The sequence below is a fragment of the Vulpes lagopus genome, chromosome 23, assembly GCF_018345385.1.
Source record: "Vulpes lagopus strain Blue_001 chromosome 23, ASM1834538v1, whole genome shotgun sequence".
Taxonomy (NCBI): domain Eukaryota; kingdom Metazoa; phylum Chordata; class Mammalia; order Carnivora; family Canidae; genus Vulpes; species Vulpes lagopus.
In genome coordinates this window covers 13946690-13969114 of record NC_054846.1, presented here as the reverse complement: position 1 = coordinate 13969114, position 22425 = coordinate 13946690, and the positions used below count along the sequence as shown (strand labels likewise).

General features: G+C 35.8%; 2 protein-coding genes across 3 annotated transcripts in view; one reads left to right on the top strand and one right to left on the bottom strand.

Annotated features, from left to right (window-relative positions):
• The window catches only part of FBXW7 (F-box and WD repeat domain containing 7), a 232101-nt gene that overhangs the window by 95373 nt on the left and 114303 nt on the right, over positions 1-22425 (bottom strand). Inside the window, exon 2 of one of the 2 annotated variants that reach the window (XM_041738581.1) lies at positions 7-56. The exons of the other annotated variant lie outside the window; for it this stretch is intronic. The gene's annotated coding sequence lies outside the window, so the exon portion shown is untranslated. The remainder of the gene's footprint in view (positions 1-6; positions 57-22425) is intronic. 2 annotated transcript variants of the gene reach the window in all.
• LOC121481303 (short coiled-coil protein B-like) lies at positions 10330-11615 on the top strand. Its single transcript, XM_041738584.1, has one exon. It carries the CDS (start codon positions 10345-10347, stop codon positions 10726-10728), a length of 384 nt encoding a protein of 127 aa, XP_041594518.1. The 5' UTR covers positions 10330-10344; the 3' UTR covers positions 10729-11615.

The window sequence follows — 22425 nt, the reverse complement described above, 5'->3', positions numbered from 1 at the left end:
TCATACCCTCTGACCCAGTAATTCCACTTCTGGCAATCTATCCTAAGGAAGTAATCCTAAAACAGAAAAAAAAATTATGCAAAGGATGCTCACTGCAGCTTTATCCACAAAAGCAAAAAATGAAAATAAATGTAAATAAAAATAACCAAAACCCAAATGTTCAAGACAAAGGAATCCATGAGATAGGATATTTATAGTGTAATCCCTAAACTGACGTGCATTTTTTTAAAAATGTGAGAACATGGATGTTTATATTATGCTAAGGGCAAAACACAAGTAATTATATGATCATAGCATGATTTTTAAACTGCATAAAGACTAGAAGATAATATTTCAAAATATAAACTGCATTTAGGCAGCGGTATCATAAGTGCCTTAAACTTACTTTTTAATCATATTTTTCAAATGCTTTCTATCAAACACATCTGCTTTCATGTTTTATAGACTCTAAAATTTGATCTGATAGAATCTTTTTATAATGCTCAGTCTTAAATTTCATCCTTTGCAGATTATCTATAAGGACATGTTTGAGGTTACATAAAATAATGCCAACACACCACCCACATTCATATAATAATTTTAATATTTTTAAAAATATCTTTAAGGTTTATGAGATCTAAGAAATATAATATCCATCTTTCTATCATGTCCTAAGAATAAGGACATTATATCACAATAGTCTTCAGATAAAACAGCCTTATCTACTTTTCAAACCCTTGCCACAAGAGGTAAATTCCCCAAAGGGCCATAGTTCTCATTGTAAGTTTTGAAATGGGGTCTGAAAGTCTGAAAAGTAGTTTTAAAATAGCAGTATTTCATTTTCTTTTCTATAATCTCCACTTTCCAGGAAAAAAGGTGTAGTGTGTGTGGGAAATTCTTTAATTCTAATTACAACTAGAAGTATAGAAAAAGAAAAGTTCCAACAACTGACCTATGAGACATTCCAACATTCTGAGTGAAAGAGTAACCAACAAAGATGACTAACAAGGAGAACTGGAAATAAGTGGTATCCCCGAAGCGTTGAAGTAAAGAAAGCATACCCAGGAGGAGAAAATACAAAATGACAACTGTTGATGATAGATCAAATAGTATGAAGAGAAAGAACTGACCACTGGATTTAGTAATGTGGAAGTCACTAGTAACAAGAGTTTTATTAATTGAAATCTGATTAAAGTAGATCTAAGAGACTAGGAAAAGAGAATAGATATGATGGGTATGAACAAGTTAGGAGTATGCTGCAAAAAAAAAAAAATGAAAGGGAGTCAGGGAAAACAGTCAAAAGAAGATATTTTTTATTCTTTAAGATTGGAGACTAGCAGTATATCTGTATGCTGACAAGAATGACCCACTACAAAACAAAAAATTGATAATGTAATCATGAAAGAGAAGAAATGGTGAAGTGATATATTCTTAAGAAATTAAAAGGGAATGATGAGAATGAGTTCAAAATTGGAAGGACTAATTTTAGTTTAAAAAATGGATACTTCAATGATGGGAAAGAAGAGTGGTATTATAGGTACTTTAAATTTGTTTCTTTTTATCATAGTTCCCAAGGTGGAAACAGCTGGAAATAGATGGATTTTTATAAGTGGAGTCTTTGGAAATTCCCTACTCATTCCTTCAATTATTTTCCTTTTCTTTTTAAAATAGGAAGCAATATTGCATCATCAGAGTGATCTTGGGAGAAAGAGGTGTTAGAAATTTGAAGAAAGGGATTTGAAATAGTCCTCTAGGGTGAGAGAAAGGAAACTTTCTTAGGTGCATGAGATTTTGATGATCAAATATAATCGATAAATCATGATATAATATATATTAAATGTGACTTTTAAAAGTCAAGTAGTTCTTCCTTACAACTCAGATAAGCACAATAACAAAATTTCTGAGGTAGAAAGCACGTTTTAAAAGCACATTAAATATGTCTGTTGTTTTCTACAAAAAAATAGAATAAACTACAGAAATTAAGATCTAAATCTTACTGGCTCATATATGTAAAAGACAAACTATGAAAACATCACAAAAAAGCAGGTTAAAAATAACGTTGAAAAACACTGACCTATGCAAACGAACATATATAATATCTCAAAGTATGTAAAGGTAAATCAACCATTCATAAGTTTCCCTCAAAGAATCAAAATTTTACTTTAGTAATCGTATTTTAAAGTCTAGCTCTCCTAACATTAACAACATTCTTTTTTCACTTGGATGTTTATAGATTGAACAGCATGAAATCTGGGTCACTGCCTGGGATAATGCAGACCCCAAGCAAATTGCCCTTTGCGTACCAATTTAACAGGCATATTTTAAGAGATTTAAACAGGTTATAAGACACATTAAGAGCAATTTACAAGATTGTAAATTGAAAGAGCAAAGGTCATAAAACTAATTGCAGGAAGTTAACCCTGTGTGTCATAAAACTAATCATAAGGAATATGTGTAAAGTAAGGAGGAGACTATTGATAAGTAGCCTACCAACAAATAGAAAGTTTATGACTGGCATTTCTAAAATAGTACTAGTACTGGTCATCAATGAACATTTCTGTTACTAATTATGAATAATAAAAGTTCAAATCACTATATTGTGTAACTTTAGTGTTATATTGGGAGGAACAGAGAAGTATCTTTATTTTAAGCCAATAAAGTTAATTGACTCATATTTACAAGCATGGCATATAAATAGCTTTCAAAATAATATAGATTCTTACAGATAGACTTGGTCAAAAATGGTAAATCCAAGTAGAAGAATCAGATTTAAAACACAGCCAATATAAAATATACAATGACAAAGCAAAAAGTCAGATTCTAAGAATCTGAGAATATTTGAAGAGGCTGAAAATATCTGACAGACTTACGTAAAAATTTGTCGAAGTAGTATATATATTGGATTGATTTCTTTGACCTACTTTGGGAATGGAAAGTGAATGAAAATTTCATTTTCTCTTGGTATTCATAAACTCAAATTTAAACTAAAGAACCCAGTATTTTTATGAAATTAGTTCTAATAACGATCTAATGCTAAACATTTATCCTATAAATAATAGGAAATCAGAATCAACTAAATAATCTATAAGGGGGGGAACCTTTTTAAAATAGTTTATGAAGCCCCACATTAAACAAAAGGACCTAAAACTTGAAACTGTCATATAGGAAAAGTGAATAAAATGTTAACCCAAAATACTGGATTTTCCTTTTTAAGATTTTATTTATTAATTTGAGAATGCATGCGTGAGTGTGGGTAAGTGGGGTGAGAGGCAGATACTGCCTTTTCCAAAATCAGAATCACTACAATGCTCAAAGATTGTTACTATAAAACAGTATTTACTGAATACGCAATATGTTTCAGGCACATTTTAATTTTCTAGAAGCTAATGTTTAGAAATGTTTCTTTACAAGTTTTAATTAACGACTTTTAACCTGACCAGAACCCACTGTAAAGTCAGATTTTAATTATAAATAACTTTGTGTGTATGTATATAAACAAACCTAAAACAATGGTTTAGAGAAAGGGAATTATGAAATATTTCAGGTACCTAAAAAATCTCTGTAAATCACCACCCTTAACTAAATACAGTCCATTCTCACTATTCGTAGTAATGGAGTTCCATAAAGTTATCACAAATACTGAACAATTGTCCTTAGGGGAAACACAGGGTTAACTTCCTGCAAGCTTTGGTCACAACATTTTGGTCAACCGATCAAAATATTTTCATGTGTCTATTTCTACTTAAAGACATATACTTAATACATATTGTTAATTTATTATTAACATAGAACTCATAGTCAACAGCACTATATAAACTCATCCCTGAACAAGGGTTATAACACCTATATGCTCTCCATAAGAGCACATCACAACACTAGACAGCACCTTACCACTATACTTAGAAGCCATTTTAAATAGCCAAATAAATCACCAATGGAAAGCTTTTAGTGAAAAATATTTCACTAAAAGGATATGAGAGCTGAAACAAGAAGGTACAGCATCACTTTGTTTGACCTCAGATGGCAATGTGCATGCTCATTCACAAATGACTGTGAAAGCATCATGAATATTGATTTTTGGGGTCACAAATTGTAGTGAGGAGGCAAATTCACAAACAAAAAATCTACAAATAATGAGAGTGGACTGTTTACTTTATCTAAATCCTCTAGACAGAGCACCACTTGCAATGCAAGATTCACACAGTATAGTGAGGTATCAACAAGAATCCACACCACTACTTATTGGCTGCTTCTGGAAATATAACAAAGGATATGTGATCAAAGAAATTGAAAGCTCTAATAGATATTCATCAGTAAATGTTTAAAAAAAAATCAGAAGTTTAGATAGCTCACACATTAAAGTTATACTATAAATAAAGTAACCACTAGAAAGAAAAGAGAAGAGAAAGGCATCACTTTTCCCTTTGTAAATGAGAACAGGATTCTTCTTGCAGTGTCTTTCATTATAGTGACAGTTCTGAATCTCAGGATGCAAAAGAAGAGAGTTCTATAGTCAGCGCCATACCAGGATGAAGAAGTCTTATGATAATTTTGCTCTTCAAAGACTATCCATTGGAAGAAAGACAGTCTCTTCAATAAATGGTGTTGGGAAAATTGGACATCCACATGCAGAAGAATGAAACTAGACCATTCTCTTACACCATACACAAAGATAAACTCAAAATGGATGAAAGATCTAAATGTGAGACAAGATTCCATCAAAATACTAGAGGAGAACACAGGCAACACCCTTTTTGAACTCGGCCACAGTAACTTCTTGCAAGATACATCCACAAAGGCAAAAGAAACAAAAGCAAAAATGAACTATTGGGACTTCATCAAGATAAGAAGCTTTTGCACAGCAAAGGATACAGTCAACAAAACTAAAAGACAACCTACAGAATGGGAGAAGATATTTGCAAATGACATATCAGATAAAGGGCTAGTTTCCAAAATCTATAAAGAACTTATTAAACTCAACACCAAAGAAACAAATAATCCAATCATGAAATGGGCAAAAGACATGAAGAGAAATCTCACAGAGGAAGACATGGACATGGCCAACATGCACATGAGAAAATGCTCCGCATCACTTGCCATCAGGGAAATACAAATCAAAACCAGAATGAGATACCACCTCACACCAGTGAGAATGGGGAAAATTAACAAGGCAGGAAACAACAAATGTTGGAGAGGATGCGGAGAAAAGGGAACCCTCTTACACTGTTGGTGGGAATGTGAACTGGTGCAGCCACTCTGGAAAACTGTGTGGAGGTTCCTCAAAGAGTTAAAAATAGACCTGCCCTACGACCCAGCAATTGCACTGTTGGGGATTTACCCCAAAGATTCAGATGCAATGAAACGTCGGGACACCTGCACCCCGATGTTTCTAGCAGCAATGGCCACAATAGCCAAACTGTGGAAGGAGTCTCGGTGTCCATCGAAAGATGAATGGATAAAGAAGATGTGGTTTATGTATACAATGGAATATTACTCAGCCATTAGAAACGACAAATACCCATCATTTGCTTCAACGTGGATGGAACTGGAGGGTATTATGCTGAGTGAAATAAGTCAATTGGAGAAGGACAAACAGTGTATGTTCTCATTCATTTGGGGAATATAAATAATAGTGAAAGGGAATATAAAGGAAGGGAAAAGAAATGTTGGGAAATATCAGGAAGGGAGACAGAACACAAAGACTCCTAACCCTGGGAAACGAACTAGGGGTGGTGGAAGGGGAGGAGGGCGGGTGTTGGAGGGGAATGGGTGACGGGCACTGAGGTGGACACTTGACGGGATGAGCACTGGGTGTTTTTCTGTATGTTGGTAAATTGAACACCAATAAAACTTAATTAAAAAAAATTTTGCTCTTCAAAAAATTCAGAAATAAGGTTACTGTGATGGAAGAGAATCACTCTAGAACTTTACTCAAGTCCTAGAAAATATTGGGTAACTTTTATTAGTCATTATACCTTGTTGATTTAGTGGCACTTCAGACCTAACTTCAATGCTTTTTTCCAAGCTAGCTTCTCAGAAATTTTTTAACTAGTTTCTCATGAACCCTGCTTTCAAAAGATCTTTGATTATTCAAAACCATTTGAACTTATTTTAGGATGCTTAAAGGAATCAATGTGGACAAGTACACATATTAAATAAATTGAGCTCTAAAAGCCTGTTTCAGAGTGAATTAGAGCTGTTTCCATAGCAAACACCGACCTCGAAATTACCTTGAAATCTAAGTAACTGGGAAACACTAGTTACACTAATAAAACAAGGGGTGACTTAAGCAAATGGCCAAAGCCTCCAAATGACTGTGAAATTTTTAGAATTTTTAGAATTACATGGCAGGATATGATCCATTAGATATGAGCTACAAAGTCATTTAAGAAGCTGTAAGACATAGACAGCAGGAAAATCAAATTGTACTGAAGGATAACTCAAAGCTTAGAATCACCTTCTGCAAGCGGTGATTTTTCTTTCTCTCTCTCTCACTCATTCCCTCTCTCTCAAATAAATAAATAATCTTTAAAAAAAAAAAACTGGTTGCTAATTTCCACTGGATCTTTTACCATTTCTGTAGCTTTTTACATTATTTAACAAGCACTCCCTCTTCTTTACAACTCTCTTGTCCCTCAGTTTCCCTTGTTAGCATCTTTTTCTTGTTATCATTCCTTAAGCAGCACTGTTGTTCTCTGTTGCTAGCTCCTTCCTTCTCTGCAGCTTCTTTGAAACCTAGGGTTTAACTATCATAGAAACAAATGACAACCAATTCTATTATCTCCAAACTCCTCTATTCAGCCTACTAATTTTACCAAATTGTCTCACAATCACCCAAAATCCATTATCCTAAAATCCAAACTCGTTTACACACACACACACACACACACACACACACACACACACACACACACACGTTCTTAGATTCTCCTACTATTTTCTTTATTCTCAGTGAATGGAATCATATTCTAGCCAATTGCACAGTTAAGAAACCTAGTGGCTCTTCCTCTTCCTCCTACTATCCCTTCCCTCAACAATTCAGTCCTAGGGACGCCTGGGTGCCTCAGCAGTTGAGGGTCTGCCTTTGGCTCAGGGTGTGATTCTAGAGTCCCGGGATAGAGTCCCACATCGGGTTCCCCACACAGAGCCTGCTTCTCCCTCTGCCTGTGTCTCTGTCTCTGTCTCTCTCTCTCTCTCTCTGTGTGTCTCTCATGCATAAATAAATAAAATCTTTAAAACAACAACAACAAAAAACCAATTCAGTCCTAAAGCCATTTGGTGGAGCCAAGCAAGTAAGGTACATATGTAGGGGGCAGGGTGGCAGTCCAGCACAGGGGGATCAATTTAAGCAGAGTGAGGAGAGCCCACTTGTATGTAGAGAATGGCAGAGAAAAGAAAGTGGACCAGTACTGGTGTCAAAGGCTGAATAAAAGGATGAAGAGTGATCCAAGATTGGAAAAGCCCAGCAGGTCAAAGGTAGAGCAGAATGAGAACATCTGTTTAGGTGAGGGTATCAAATGTGAACAGGGCAAGAAAGGTGTCCACAGGGCAGGATGGTACCAAAGTCCAAATGGGTTAAGGAGGGTCCAGTGGCCACAATGGTGCCCTGCTCAGATATCCCTTCAATAGATCCTGCTACCTCATCTTAGAATCCATTGCAACACTCACACCTGGCCATAATACCTCTATGCTTCTCCCAGCAAATGACTGAGCATAGTGGGAATGCTCCAACAACCAATTCTGATGGGGGACTACCTGCCCCTCATATCTTGTCTTGCTATCTGTTTCTCTGGAGACCTGCACTGACATAGAATGTACTGGTATAAAAAAACTCCTGGGAAAAAAATTAAAAAGTGTGGAAGATACTAAAAAATGGCTAACTTCATTAAACAAAGGTTATTTCACTCCAGAATGTTGAAGAATGTTTTCTACTACACAAAGAAATCCAGTGGCTCAGCAGAAGAAAAGTTCTCAACACGAGTCCTTTTAAGACAACAGAAAGCTAGATATTGTTGAATACTTTGAAGATGAAGAATAGCTGCAGAAACTAGCCAATGTAGCACTTCCTCTTCAATCTCTGTAAGATATGAAGAAAATACTTTGACTTTAAGGGACAAGTTTCTTGAATTTAAATGGAAAATGCACCTTTGGAAAACACCATATTACAAAAAGAGATTGTGAAACACTTCCACTGCTGCTTAGGCTTAACTAAAGACGGATATCATCAAGTCTCAAGTCCTATTGAAAACCACCTGGAGAAGCTACAGAACAAAAGTGAACTGATTTTCTTCCTGTTCAAAATAAATGATCACTGGGCAGAACTCTTTTTCTGAATCTTCTGATTGTGAGAATTTGCCTTGAGAAAAAGAAAGAGCTACAGTCTTATACAACATGATTTTACTGATCTGCCCAGACAAGTACTGGGTTTCTACGAAGAAAAGAATATCCTGCTATTCATCAGAAACCAATGAACGTTATGCTGCAGTTCTCAACTTCTCACACATTCAAAAAACGTTTTTCTTATTAATGAACATCAAGAATAAGCTAAGAAACAGTCTCATTTCAGCTGAAAAGGAAATTTGTGTCTGCTTATCTCATGTTTGACCCTCAATTGACATCTGTGATACATAAAACAAGTACATGAGGTAAATACAATTTTTATATTAAAGAAGTAATAATTTTTGGCTTTCAAAAAACCACATTTTATGTATACATGAGCCTAATGAAAGAAGTACTTTTTTTTTAAGATTTTATTTATTCATGAGAGAGAGAGAGAGAGAGAGAGAGAGAAAGAGAGGTACAGACACAGGCAGAGGGAGAAGCCGGCTCCATGCAGGGAGCCCAACGTGGGACTCGATCCCAGGTCTCCAGGATCACGCCCAGGGATGAAGGCGGCGCTGAACTGCTGAGACACCCGGGCTGCCCAAGAAGTACTTTTCTAACTGGTAGGACTACATTCAAATGTGATCATATCATTAAGAAATTATTTTTTCTAAGTCTGTGTAAGATTGTCTAGGCAATATTTTTATTCATATTGCTTTAGTTTATGGTTTTAGAAGCTTTACTATTCAACACTGTCAAAAAATTTCATGTTGTAAATAATATTAAAATCAATTTACAACTCTTATTTAAATTAAACCTGCTGAGCCTACATTAAGAATAATTAAGTCCCATTTTTGGTTTAAGGTAGTTATGTGAAATTTATCACATTTTATATGAGTTTGCAAAATTTATGCAAAGATAAAAGCGATTTATCCCAAGGAAAGTAAGCTAAGCTTAATTACCAGGGGGTTGTATTTTCCCCCAATAAAAGTTAGCTAAAATATCATTTTTAGCTGCAAATATGAAAAGAAAACTACTTTTGCACATACCATATCTCATGGATCTCATACAGAAGTTCGGATAAGGCCTACCTATTTGAATAAGGTAAAAAAAAAAAAAAAAACAGAGCAGTAAAGGGAAAAAAAAAAAAAAACTAGAATCTCCTCTACCTGTTCTACTAACTTATATTAGGACAGATACAGTTTGTGGAAAAAGGAACCCACAAAAAAAGAGGACTAATGGATTAGCCAATATAAACAGATCCACAGAAAAGAACATTCTCTGCTCAAAAGAATACTACAATCACCAATAAAGTATTATATCTACAACTTACTGATCAAGCTGAGGTACTGTGTGCAGGAAATACAATTTTTATGTGAATCCCAAGATAAGATGATTTTAAGTGTTTCCTCAATATAAAAAGATTGAGAAAGGCTGAAGTGAACATCAGTAATGAGATGAACTGATATTATGTTTACCTAATAAGAAGTAATGAGAGTAACACAGTATCATTTCTTTGAAATTCTTGCCAATGATGCATAACCTGAATCCACTAATGAGGAAGCACTAGAAAAACCCAAATTAAGAGTCCTTGTTCAAAATGCCTGCAGTATAATCTTCAAAAGTTTCACAGGAATGAAAGTAAAGATCAAGACACTGTTCTAGGTAAAGGATAACAAATGCAGTCCATGATTTTGAATGGAATCTTTTTATTATGTTAGGTATTATTTGAACAACTAGTGAAACTCAAATGGGGTCTGAGGAATAGAAAACCTAATTTATTAATGCCAATATCCTGATTTTCATGGTTTTATTGTGATTATGCTGGAGAATGTCCTCGTTTATAAGAAATGCATACTCAACTATTGTCAACTAATCTTTGCAAAAACAGGATAGAATATCCAATGTAAAAAAGTCTCATCAACAAATGGTGTTACAAAAAAAAAAAAACAAAAACAAATGGTGTTAGGAGAACTGGACAACCACATGCAGAAGAATGGAACTGGACCATTTCCTCATACCATACACAAAACTAGACTCAAAATGGATGAAAGGGCCAGTTGGTCCAGGCGTTGGGGCCTGAGCGGTCCTCCCGGTTCCCTCCCGCTCCCGGCGCCTCCGATGGCAGACCATTCATCAAGGATTTTGTATCCAAGGCCCAAAAGCTTGTTACCCGAGATGATGAATGCCGACATGGATGCAGTTGATGCTGAAAATCAGGTGGGACTGGAGGAAAAAACACGACTTATTAACCAAGTGTTGGAACTGCAACACACACTTGAAGACCTCTCCGCAAGAGTAGATGTGGTTAAGGAAGAAAATCTGAAGCTAAAATCAGAAAACCAAGTTCTTGGACAATATATAGAAAACCTCATGTCCACTTCTAGTGTTTTTCAAACAACTGACACAAAAAGCAAAAGAAAGTAAGGGATTGACATCCCTTCTATTTCACGGAATTGCTGCTGATCTTTTTTTTCTTTAAAACTTGGATAGATTTAAAAAGTTATAGTACTTTTGTTTGTGGCTTAATTGAATATTTATGAAGATAATGTCAGATATAGGCAAAATTAAGAGCATAACGGAAGACTTCCATGAGTTTGTGTATAATATGTTAGTCTATAAAAATGTGCAAATATATTGTAGAGACTTTATAATTAGAAATGCATATATTTATGAAACTTGAAAATGAATGTTTTATCAAATTTGATTTATAGGTTTAGCACTATCTTTTATTATAAGCATAGTAAGAGATACAAGAACCACCGTGTTGTGAAAAGTGACCAAAATCATGTACTGAATGCACAGCTTTATGTACCCTGCCCACCATGTTGTGCCTCTTCTCCATTTGCTTCTTTCTTCTCATTTCCCTTCCTCTAAGGAAAAAATTGGTTTCACATTTGTAAAGGTAATAGTTAATCATCTGTGAGAGTAACCTGAGCTTGAATTGTTGAAACTTATCTAAAATAAGATACTTTCTCAATTAGGGTTTGTCATAGTAATAAGCTAGGATTGTTGATTTTTCTTTCATCAGTTGAAAACAGAGGCTATAAGTATGAAGACTTTTCTTTGCAACTGAATTATCAAACTGGGAAGGTTTGGTTAAAAACTTAACTTTTGCACAAAATAACCCCACTTGGTATCTGAAAAAATGAGCTCCGGTTATACGTTTGGAATAGAGTATTTTGAGAAAAACATTAATAGGATGGGAAGATACTTGGCAAACAGTAGTAACCAACTCCAAATGTTTTTACTCCAGATTTGTGTGATCTCTGGCACAGACTAGGTATTTTGGGTGATACACACACACACACACACACACACACACACACACGCGCGCACACACACACGAAGGTAGATTAAATGTAAATAACCTTATGTCAACCACATATAGAAGAGAACAGTTACAGAGTTTAGTCTTAACATTTATTTGTAGCACCCAGCAGATCAAATTTTGCAAAATCCCTTTAGAAGAGTGTTTTGGTATCAGAATCATGAATAATAAAAGGGAGTTTTACATGTGTACTAATTGACATTTTCTCAGTATTTTAATCTCACTACTTATCCCAGAATTTTCTGTAAACCTAACTGCTTGATTTGCAGAGTTTTAGTCACCCTTTGACAGTTCGTAAGAATTTAGTTTGTAGATTCCATTTGGTAAGAAATTAGTATCGGAAGTAATATTAAAATATTAACTAGGTAAAGACGTCCACTAATATAATTTTGGTTGTTAGATTTGGGCTACTTTTAATCATGGAATAATATGTTGTATTGGTGTAAGATTCAATGAATGACTTAGCTGTAGGAATATAATAGTTATACTCCAAATATTTTGCATCCCTTTTGTGACCTAATTTACAAACATTTAAAATTGTGTTGCAATTTTGCTTTGCTGTTTAATAAAAAGCTGTTTCAGAAAAAAAAAAAAAAAAAAGGATGAAAGACCTAAATGTGAAATAGGAATCCATCAAAATCCTAGAGGAGAATACAGGCAGCAACTTTTGGGACCTTGGCCACAGCAACTTTTTACGAGACACACCTCTAAACGCAAGAAAAACAAAGGCAAAAATGAATTATTGAGACTTCATGAAGATGAAAAGCTTTTTCACAGCAAAGGAAACAGTCAACAAAACCAAAAGACAACCTACAGAATGGGAGAAGATACTTGCAAATGACATATCAGATAATGGGCTAGTATCCAACATCTATAAAGAACTTTATCAAACCCAACACCCAAAGAAGAAATAATCCAGTCAAGAAATGAGAAGAAATAAACAGACATTTCTCCAAAGAAGACATATAAATGGCCAACACATGAAAAACTGTTCAACATCACTCGGTATCAAGGAAATACAAATCAAAACCACAATGACATACCAACTCACACCAGTCAGAATAACTACAATTAACAAATCAGGAAACAACAGATGCGGTGAGGATGTGGAGAAAGGGGAACACCCTCATGCAGTCTTGGTGGAAATGCAATATGGTGCAGCCACTCTGAAAAACAGTGTGGAGGTTCCTCAAAGAGTTGAAAATAGAGCTACTCTATGACCCAGCAATTGCACTACTAGGTATTTACCCCAAAGATACAAATGTAGTAATCTGAACAGGCACCTGAACCCCAATATTTATAGCAGCAATGTCCACAATAGCCAAACTATGGAAAGAACCCAGATGTCCACTGACAGATGTATGGGTAAGGAAAATGTAGTGTGTATGTTATGTATGTGTGAATGCACACACACACACAATGGAACACTACGTAGTCATTAAAAATGAAATCTTGCCATTTGCAACAAAGTGGATGGAACTAGTAAGTAAAATGAGTCAATCAGAGAAAGACAATTATCATATTATCTCACTCAAGTTAAATTTAAGAAACAAAACAGAGGATCATGGGGAAAGAGAAAAAAAATAAAACAAGACGAAATCAGATAGTGAGACAAACCTTAAAAGACTCTTAATCGTAAAAAACAAACTGAAGGTTGCTGGAGGGGAGGGGGGTAGGAGGACGGAGTAAGTGGGGGATGGGCATTAAGGAGGGCATGTGATGCAATGAGAACTGGGTATTACATAAGACTGATGAATCACTGACCTCTAACCTCTGAAACTAATAATATATGTTATTAATTGGATTTAAATAAAAATTTTTTAAAAAGAAAATCAAAATGAAGAGAAAACACATTTACAGTACTGTCCTGTATTTATCAATGAAAATCCACCTATAAGTGGACCCATGCATTTCAAACCTGTATCATTCTAAAATCACCTGTATATGGAAAACACTCCCAATGTTCTGGGACATTGCAAGTGCTCAGTAAAAAAGTGCCTAATTTTATTACTTCCCTCCTCAAGTTACATGTTGAACCTACTATTTAATAGGCATTCTGCTGGCATGAGTCTTTTCCCCAGATGGTAGTAACATACGGTCAGTGCATTGATAGGAAGCTTGCAGGCCACCTAGCAGGTAGGACTAGAGATTCAATGGGGAAAACAGTAAATCAGTAAGTAGCCTGAGGAAGCACATCAACCAGGAAAATTGCCGTTCAATTAATTTTTCTTTTATTTTGTAAAATACCTGGTGAGATCTTTTGCAAGTCATTTTAATATTTCATAATAAATGTACTTCTCCTGGTTTGTGTATTTTATTTCCCCATCAAAATATGGGTGTATGTATTTACTCCAGTCATACCTTATTTAAATGGCATTTTCAAGTCAGCTTATCAAGCCCATGGAAGACATGGGCTTCCATGTCTTACCCAATTAACCAGTTGGCAGGATTAGTTTTTTGCTCCAATGGTTAAAGCTTTTGGTTATGGCTTTGTCAACATGTTGTCTTTTCTAAAAAGTACCACAATAAACTAAAAGGTTAAAAAAAGAAAAAGGAAAAGGAAAAGAAAAAAAAAGAAAAAGAAAAAGGAAAAAAGAAAAAGAAATGCATGCTCAAGAGTTTAGGGGTGATGGTGCATCCTGTTGACAAGTTATCAAATGGTTCTGGGGCTAAGTAAGTTCTTAATAGTGTACTTGGGACTTTTTTGAAAGTTTAAAAAAAGGTGGTAAAGAGGGAAAAATCTGGACAACATTCTGGTTCCCACTTCTGCTACAAATGACCTTTGCTTTGTCCTGATAATTTTGTCTCCCACTCACATCATCACTAAGTCCCAAGTGTATCTCTTCAATAGATCTACAATCCATTCCCCTTCTCTAGTGCTGTTTAATAAGCAGATACTATGTGCCTCTTCCTCCAAACTATTTGAATCACATCCCTAGTGATCTTCACATCTTCTGTGTGCCATGCCTCTCACCTACCCTCTATACTGCTGCCAGAACATGAAATGTCAACACCTAAGTGGCAGTTTCCAAACATTTTACATGCTGAAGCCCTTGCTCAAATGAAGGCAAGATATTAAGTAAAGAAAGAGCTTGTGAGAGACAACTGGAGAAAGGGAGAGAATAGTGTACACAGAAAGAATGGGCAACCAAGTGATTCTGCAAAACTTTTTAAAGTACTATTCTATAGAATAAAATCTGAACTCCTATGCACAGTACACAAGATGCTCCTAATCTGGTCCCACCTCTAACTATCCTAATGCAAACTTGTTTGTCTTAAACTGGATATTACCCAACAATATTGATCTACTTGTATTAATACCCTATATGTTCTTATGTGTCTATATCTTTGTAAAAGATGTCTTCCTTCTCTCTGACACATTTCTTTGCCCACCCTTTACTAACCCTATCTGGCAATGTAAGTCACCTTCCTTCACTCTTCTATTCTCTGTCACAGAACTTGCTGAAATTGGCAAGCACAAGTCTTAAATATAAGGACCTCCCCTCTTCTACTTGTTTAAAAAAAAAAAAAAGATAGTGGTAAAACATTTAGGAGAAAGTTGGGACCGTGGACTTCTAATAAAAGAAATGCGGTGGGGATCCCTGGGTGGCTCAGCGTTTAGCGCCTGACTTTGGCCCAGGGCGCGATCCTGGAGTCCCAGGATTGAGTCCCACGTTGGGCTCCAGCATGGAGCCTGCTTCTCCCTCCTCCTTTGTCTCTAACCCCCTCCCCCATGTCTATCATAAATAAATTAATTAATTAAAAAAAAAGAAAGAAAAGAAATGCCATAACTATCAGGTTCATAGGGATAAGCTTGAGCATAGAGGGCTGACATGTGAGTTTCTTTGTAAATGTATATTATAAAAAGTAGAAGGCTAGAAAAGTGAACATGTTTGCTATTTCAATTGTCTCACCTTACAATTCCATGAAGAAGACAGGAACTACTTTTGCTTTTTTTCTCTTTGGATGTTCCGAAAATACATATCAAGTATATATTATAATGCTACGCTTTAAAACGCAGAGATATACCAACAATTATACACAGACAATATATACAGGCTTTCTTCACATTTAGGAGGTGATACTCAACTGAACATATAACTTTATTACAGTCCATATAATCTATTACTTCATATAATTTCTTAAACTGTTAACCAACAAATACATACAAAATTCATAGGATAATTTTTCCATTTCCTAGAACAAATTCAGTAACTTTTCTTACACATTGTAAAATAAAAAGCAGAAGGAATACAGTTTTTAAGTATGAAATGTAAGTGTTCATCTTACATTGTTACCAGATATTTCTATTTGTAATAGTTCAAGACTGAAGTCTACTTCTGGAAAACACACCCTGTCACTGAACAAATAGATCCCACCTCTTTTAGGTAGAGAGGTGCTGACATCATAGCTTGCAGCAGGAGGAGTGTCAGTTTGCATATAAATGCTGAAATCTGTGTGACAAAAGTCAATAATCAGAGAAGTCATTCAAGTACTAACTAGTCATTCACCATTCAATACTGAATGGAAAAATGGGTGAGACACAAACAGCTGACTAGAAAAGATATAAAAGAATAGACATATGAAAAGGCACTCGGTGAAATTAGCCATCAAGGAAATGCAATATAAACCACAATACAACTTTCCATCCACAAAAATTGCTAAATTAAAAGGGACCAACTGCCAGGATACATTGATAAAAATAGGAAATAACTAAAACTCATACATGGCTAGTGGGATTATAAAATGTTACCACCACTGTAGAAAACCATTTGGCAGTTTCTTATAAAAACTGGCACCCTGTGAGCTAGCACGTATGCTCCTATGTACTTACCCAGCAGAAAAGTCCAAAGTAGTCTGGTACAAGAATGCTTGTAACAGTTTTACGCAGAATAGCCAAAACTGAACCCAACTCAAGTGTTCATCAACAGAAGAATGGATAGAGACATATTCATATAATGGAATGGTACACAGAAATGAGAGTGCTCTTTTGATACATGAAACAAAATGAGTATCAAAAACAGTGTGCTGAGTGAAAGCAGCCAGAAAAAAAATATATAAGATACCATTTATATGATGTTTAAGAATACAAGAAACTAATCTACAGTAATAGTAATCAGAATAGTAATCAGAACAGTTGTTGCCTACGTGTGGATTGAATGGAATGGAGAGTAATTCAGGGAGTGACAAATTATTCTACATCCTGACTGAGGCATTGGTTACATAGGCATATGTATTGTCAAAACTCATCTATGGATTGCACTTTACATAAAAAGCACTTCGATTAAAAATATATGTATTAATTGAGGACAAGGGAAAAATTTCTCTGCCTTCTTTGACTCTCCCATTGTGAGCCTGTTAAACGCTGAAAGAGGCTTTGGACTTCTTTGCTCTGGGCCCATTCGCTGGATCTTCTCTACACTAATAGCAGATACAGTCACATTATAGAGCCAGGATAAAAGCCCAGAATACTTATTTTTCCACTTCAAGAGGCAAGGTGGCAGTTTTCGCAGAGTCTACAACTCCTCGCGCTGGGGAGTCAGCACATCATTCACTGTGAAACATTCTATAGCAGGTAGAGAAAACTTTGAATGAATGAAGAATGAGAAAGAGCTAAAACAGCAATTGTATCAGAAGGAAAACCAATCTTGAAGCCACTACCCTAAAGAGCCAATGACCACAGGACCAAAGAAAACAAAAATCTGCTAAATTTCAGAAATAACTCAGCATCTTTAAGGAAAACAACACCACCACTATCAGCAAGCACTGACTCAACTCCTTGTAGCTCTGGCCTCTATTCTATCATTTTACAATAAAGTTTTGAAGTTCAGAAAAACACCACTATATACAGAAAACATATTGTCTATAGAAAACTAATGAGTCTGTTTCTTTAATAGAGTTCCCATCTTAGCATAGTTTTAGCACGGTAGTTAATGTGGACCACAAAGGGAAAAAAATGTCTTCTCGTTATCTGTTTTTTAAATTTAGGAATTCTATTCTCATTTGCTACTGCTTGATGCCCCCTTGCCTGAGTTTTTAGAGGGTTTCAGTCAGTATGTTAGAACTCAGGTACCTGCTGCCTGCATTTCTTTTCTTGCTCACTGAGAAAAAGCAATGACCTCAATATAGATGAATATATCAGAAAATCACTATTCATAGAAGACTCTAAGAAACAATCATTCCATCTTCCTCTTCAAATTCTTGGCTGGAAGGTTGAGCAGGCATATTGGGGGAAAACACTGCCTGACCACACTGCACACAGTGTGGTTTCAGAAATGTGTATTTGAATTGAAAAACAGAAATATTTTAACTCTTCGGCAGCTCGGGTGGCTCAGCGGTTTAGCGCCACCTTCAGCCCAGGGCCTGATTCTGGAAACCTGGGATGGAGTCCTATGTCGGGCTCCCTACATGGAGCCTGCTTCTCCCTCTGCCTAGGTCTCTGCCTCTCTCTCTCTCTCTCTCTCTCTCTCTCTGTGTCTCTCATGAATAAATAAAATATTTTTTAAAAAGAAATATTTTAACTCTAACATGAGCTTGGTACTGGTGATACAATGTTGACCAAAGTCATAAGCTCTGAATAAAAAAAAAAAAGAGAGTGCAGTGCTAAAATATGCTGTTTTTGAAAAATTATGAAAAATAAAATCTACCCTAGTTGGACCTTTGTAAGACATACAAATGAGAAAATTTTCTAAAACTGTATAATTATAGTGAAACCAAATAAAATAAACTTCATTCCAGCCAGCTTCACCACTGCCCACCAATGTCCTTATCTGTCAATACTACGGTGACTAAAAAAGCAAAGAAAACAAAAACCATCACCACCACCAAGAAAATAAAAAATCTAAAACATTAATTCTAACAAGAAATATTTATAATCCACTTAAAACCATTCCTTTTTTTCTTCCTTTTTAGTTCAGACTAAGAGCTTTTATTTTCTAAATGATGAGTATCATGATTTTCTTACAAAGATCTTCTCTATTTATGTAGAAATAAAGAAATACTGTCATGATGATTAAATTAGTAAACTAGATCCCTTACATAATGATCTGCAATTTTCAGACAAGAAATTTTTAAAATTTTTCAGGTTATAGAACAGTATTTCTGGACAAACCTAACAAGGCAGTGGTTGTAAAACACTCTCAAACTTCCAAACACCCTCAATCTTAGTACAATGCTGTGTTGTACACTCAATCTAAAACTAAGAGGAAGCATTGTGGGATGGTCACAACTCAAATTCCTTATCACAATGAGGACTGCCTAAGGATTTTACCACTAAACTTAGCCATTCAAATAACTGGGAAGACAGTAACAGTGGTCACTGCTCTCCAAAACTAGTGACTTTCAGATCTGTTAGGAAGAATATTTCTTAGAACTTCAAGTTTCTAATAGGATTCCTTCACTCTGAAGTTATTCTTCCCACCCAGACAAATTTAGATCACTAACTCAAAGAATAATTACTGGAACTCATAAAAATATGCCTTTTTTCTACTGCAGCAATTCACCTACTCCAGATAAAGAAACAAAAATAGTTAAGAAATCCTGTAAGTTAAGAAGCCTGTTTTATATTCAGATTAGTAAAGATGCTTCCACTGCATTCCCATAATCAGCAAACATTTACAGAGAGCCCACTAGGAACTCTTATTCATCTAATCAGCTTATTATGAACAGCTTATTCATCTAATCGAGAACCTTGAGATCATTATTCTCATTTTACCAAATAGGAAACAGACTCAGATTAAGGTCACTTGCCCTACGATCTATAGTTAGCAAGATTTACCAACATGTTAAAACAATGAACCAATGCCTGAACCAAGGTTCATATTCATTCCACTAGACCAGCCTGTCTTCCAACAAGGCATAATCAAGGATCTTACAGCAGCAAGAGAAACAAAAGGCACAATTGACAATAACAGGACATCATCACAAGGATCTCTTTGATATAAAAGCACCTTCTTAAGATAAAGACCACTCTTCTTTGTCAGACCCCTAAACACCATCTTTCTTCCAATCAGGGCCTTGGACAGTGGGTCTAGACCCAATCCAAAAAAAAAAAAGACTTTTAGGCTGCCCCTAGCAAAGTAAAAGAAATCATATGAGATTTTCCCTAGGTCCCTTTCAGGAAAAAGGGGACACCCTTTATCTCCGTTTCACCCAAAAAGTCATACACACACTCTAATTGCTTTTGCCCACTAGTTACAAAGTGCTCTTAAAGCTATATTTGAATCTGTAAATATAGCTCTAGAGTTAAATAGGATTACAAGTATTCTGACAGTTTAAATTGATAAGATTTTAGGTAAAACAATGAAACCAAATTCTATAGACTAGAATTCAAAGTAGTTATCCAACTTTGTAAACTCATTTCTTCATCAAATGCTCAACACTGAGCAGCACGGGTGGCTCAGCGGTTTAGCACCATCTACAGCCCAAGGCGTGATCCTGGAGGCCCGGGATCTAGTCCCACATCAGGCTTCCTGCATGGAGCCTGCTTCTCCCTCTACCTGTGTCTCTGCCTCTGTCTCTTTCTCTCTCGATTAAATAAATAAAACCTTTAAAAAAAAAAATTCTCAACACAACCGCAAAATAAGTATTACCTATTACTGAATATTACCTTATGCCAGGCCTTGCTAAATGTTTTACATATGAAATCTGATTTCATTGTCAAAACAAACTTATGATGTTGATTCTATTTTAAAGATGAAGAAATGAGGTTCAGAAAGCATGCTACGCTGCCTCTTAAGCACTGTCCATCTGATACACAGTTTCTCAGAACCTCTATCTTTCTGAATCACACTCCACGACAGTGGAAATCACACAGTCCTGTGATTAAAGATAAACCATTCCTGGTTCCACAAGAGTTTTTCATTTGAGGTAAGAATAAGGAATAATATCAATACCAATGAAGAACATTAAGAAGGGTATCTTTCAGCACAATGTCAAAGCCAAGTTGACAGTGAAACAGCTGCATAAATTTGAAAAAAAATCCAGTGGGTTAACAGCCCAGGTTCAGTAGTTAGACTATACAAATTCTAAAGACTTATGTCTTTAAATCTGTTACCTCATCTGCAAAAGATGGTACCTCTATTTAAATGGTACCTCTATTTTACAGGATTATGTAAGGATTAGAGACAACATACGCAAAATGTTTAAAGATGTGTCTGACAGCTTTAAGTGAGTACTTAATATATTATTTTTATTAGCTATTAAACAACTTTCTGTTTCAATTTTAAGAAGGCTTAAATAGGCTAACTTCATCATGAATTAAGAAAGGAGATCAGCTCAGCAATCATGAAAGATACTCAAATTCAAATCTTTACTCAATTTGAGATAGAGTACTCACAAGGTTAAACTATCTTCCAAACTAAAATATACCAAAGGTTGGTTACATAGGGAAAGATGCATTTCCAACTCTTTTTCAATAGCAGGAAAACCATTCTCTAATCTCTCAAAAGACAGGAATAGGGTTAGTGGTATTTATTTATTTTTTTTTAAAGATTTATTTATTCAGAGGGGGCGAGAGAGAGGCAGAGACACAGGCAGAGGGAGAAGCAGGCTCCATGCAGGGAGCCCGACGTGGGACTCGATGCCGGGTCTCCAGGATCACACCCCAGGCTGGAGGCAGCATTAAACCTCTGCGCCACCGGGGCTGCAGTTAATGGTATTTAAAGTGTGGTGGGCAGGCCCCTGACATGCTGAGACTTTCCAGATCTTTGAGGTCATATCTACTTTCATAATTCCCAGAAGTTACTGTTTAAAAAAAAAAAAAAAGAAGAAGAAGAAGAAGTTGGAGATCCCTGGGTGGCTCAGCGGTTTGGTGCCTGCTTTTGGCCCAGGGCGCGATCCTGGAGTCCCGGGATCAAGTCCCACGTCAGGCTCCCGGCATAGAGCCTGCTTCTCCCTCCTCCTGTGTCTCTGTCTCTCTCTCTATGTCTATCATAAATAAATAAATAAATCTTTTTAAAAAATAAAATAAAAAATAAAAGAAGTTATTGGTTTTTGCACTTATTCTCTTCCGAATATATATAATCTCTGACTGCTTAACTTGTGATGATGCCATTACTCTAATGGCTGATACAACTATGTGCTTTTAAAATTTCTTGGTTTTAAATTTTTTTTTAAGTGCTGGGTGTTTTTTAAGATTTTATTGATTTGAGAGAGAAAGAGAGAGAGCACAAGGGTGGGGGGGCAGAGGGAGAGGCAAACACCCCATTAAGCAGGGAGCCCTACATGGGGCTCAATTCCAGGACCCTGAGATCATGACCTGAGCTGAAGTCAGATACTTAACCTCAAGCCACCCAAGCACCTCTCAGTTTTAATTTTTAATACAATAAATATCAATAAATAGAATTCTCATAACAAAAACTATTTGGGGTCCTCGGTAATTTTCAAGAATGTAAAGGGGTTCTAAGACCAAAATCTGAAAACTGCTGCTCTAGGTGGTCAGAAAAGTTATTAGCCACGCAAAGGCAAACAGATTCAACCAGAAAGCTTTAGAGGTATTCTTTTCTTATCACCTTATTTTAGAGCTTCAGAATCTGACTCTAGAAATTTAAGTACCCTGCCAAAATCAAAACAGCTAAGGAAGGGAGGAGCTCAATTGGAAGTGAGGTCTTTAGACTCCCAGATTCTCTTTAATTGGTCATAAGCATGGCATATGAAAAATGTGCCTTAAAGGGTATTGTAAATATTCATGAATACTGGTCAAGTGCTTATATAAGCACCTCACACACAGCAGCTGTTCAATAAATAGTAGTAGTACAGATGACAGAGGACCAAACCTCCGCTCAAATACCTTT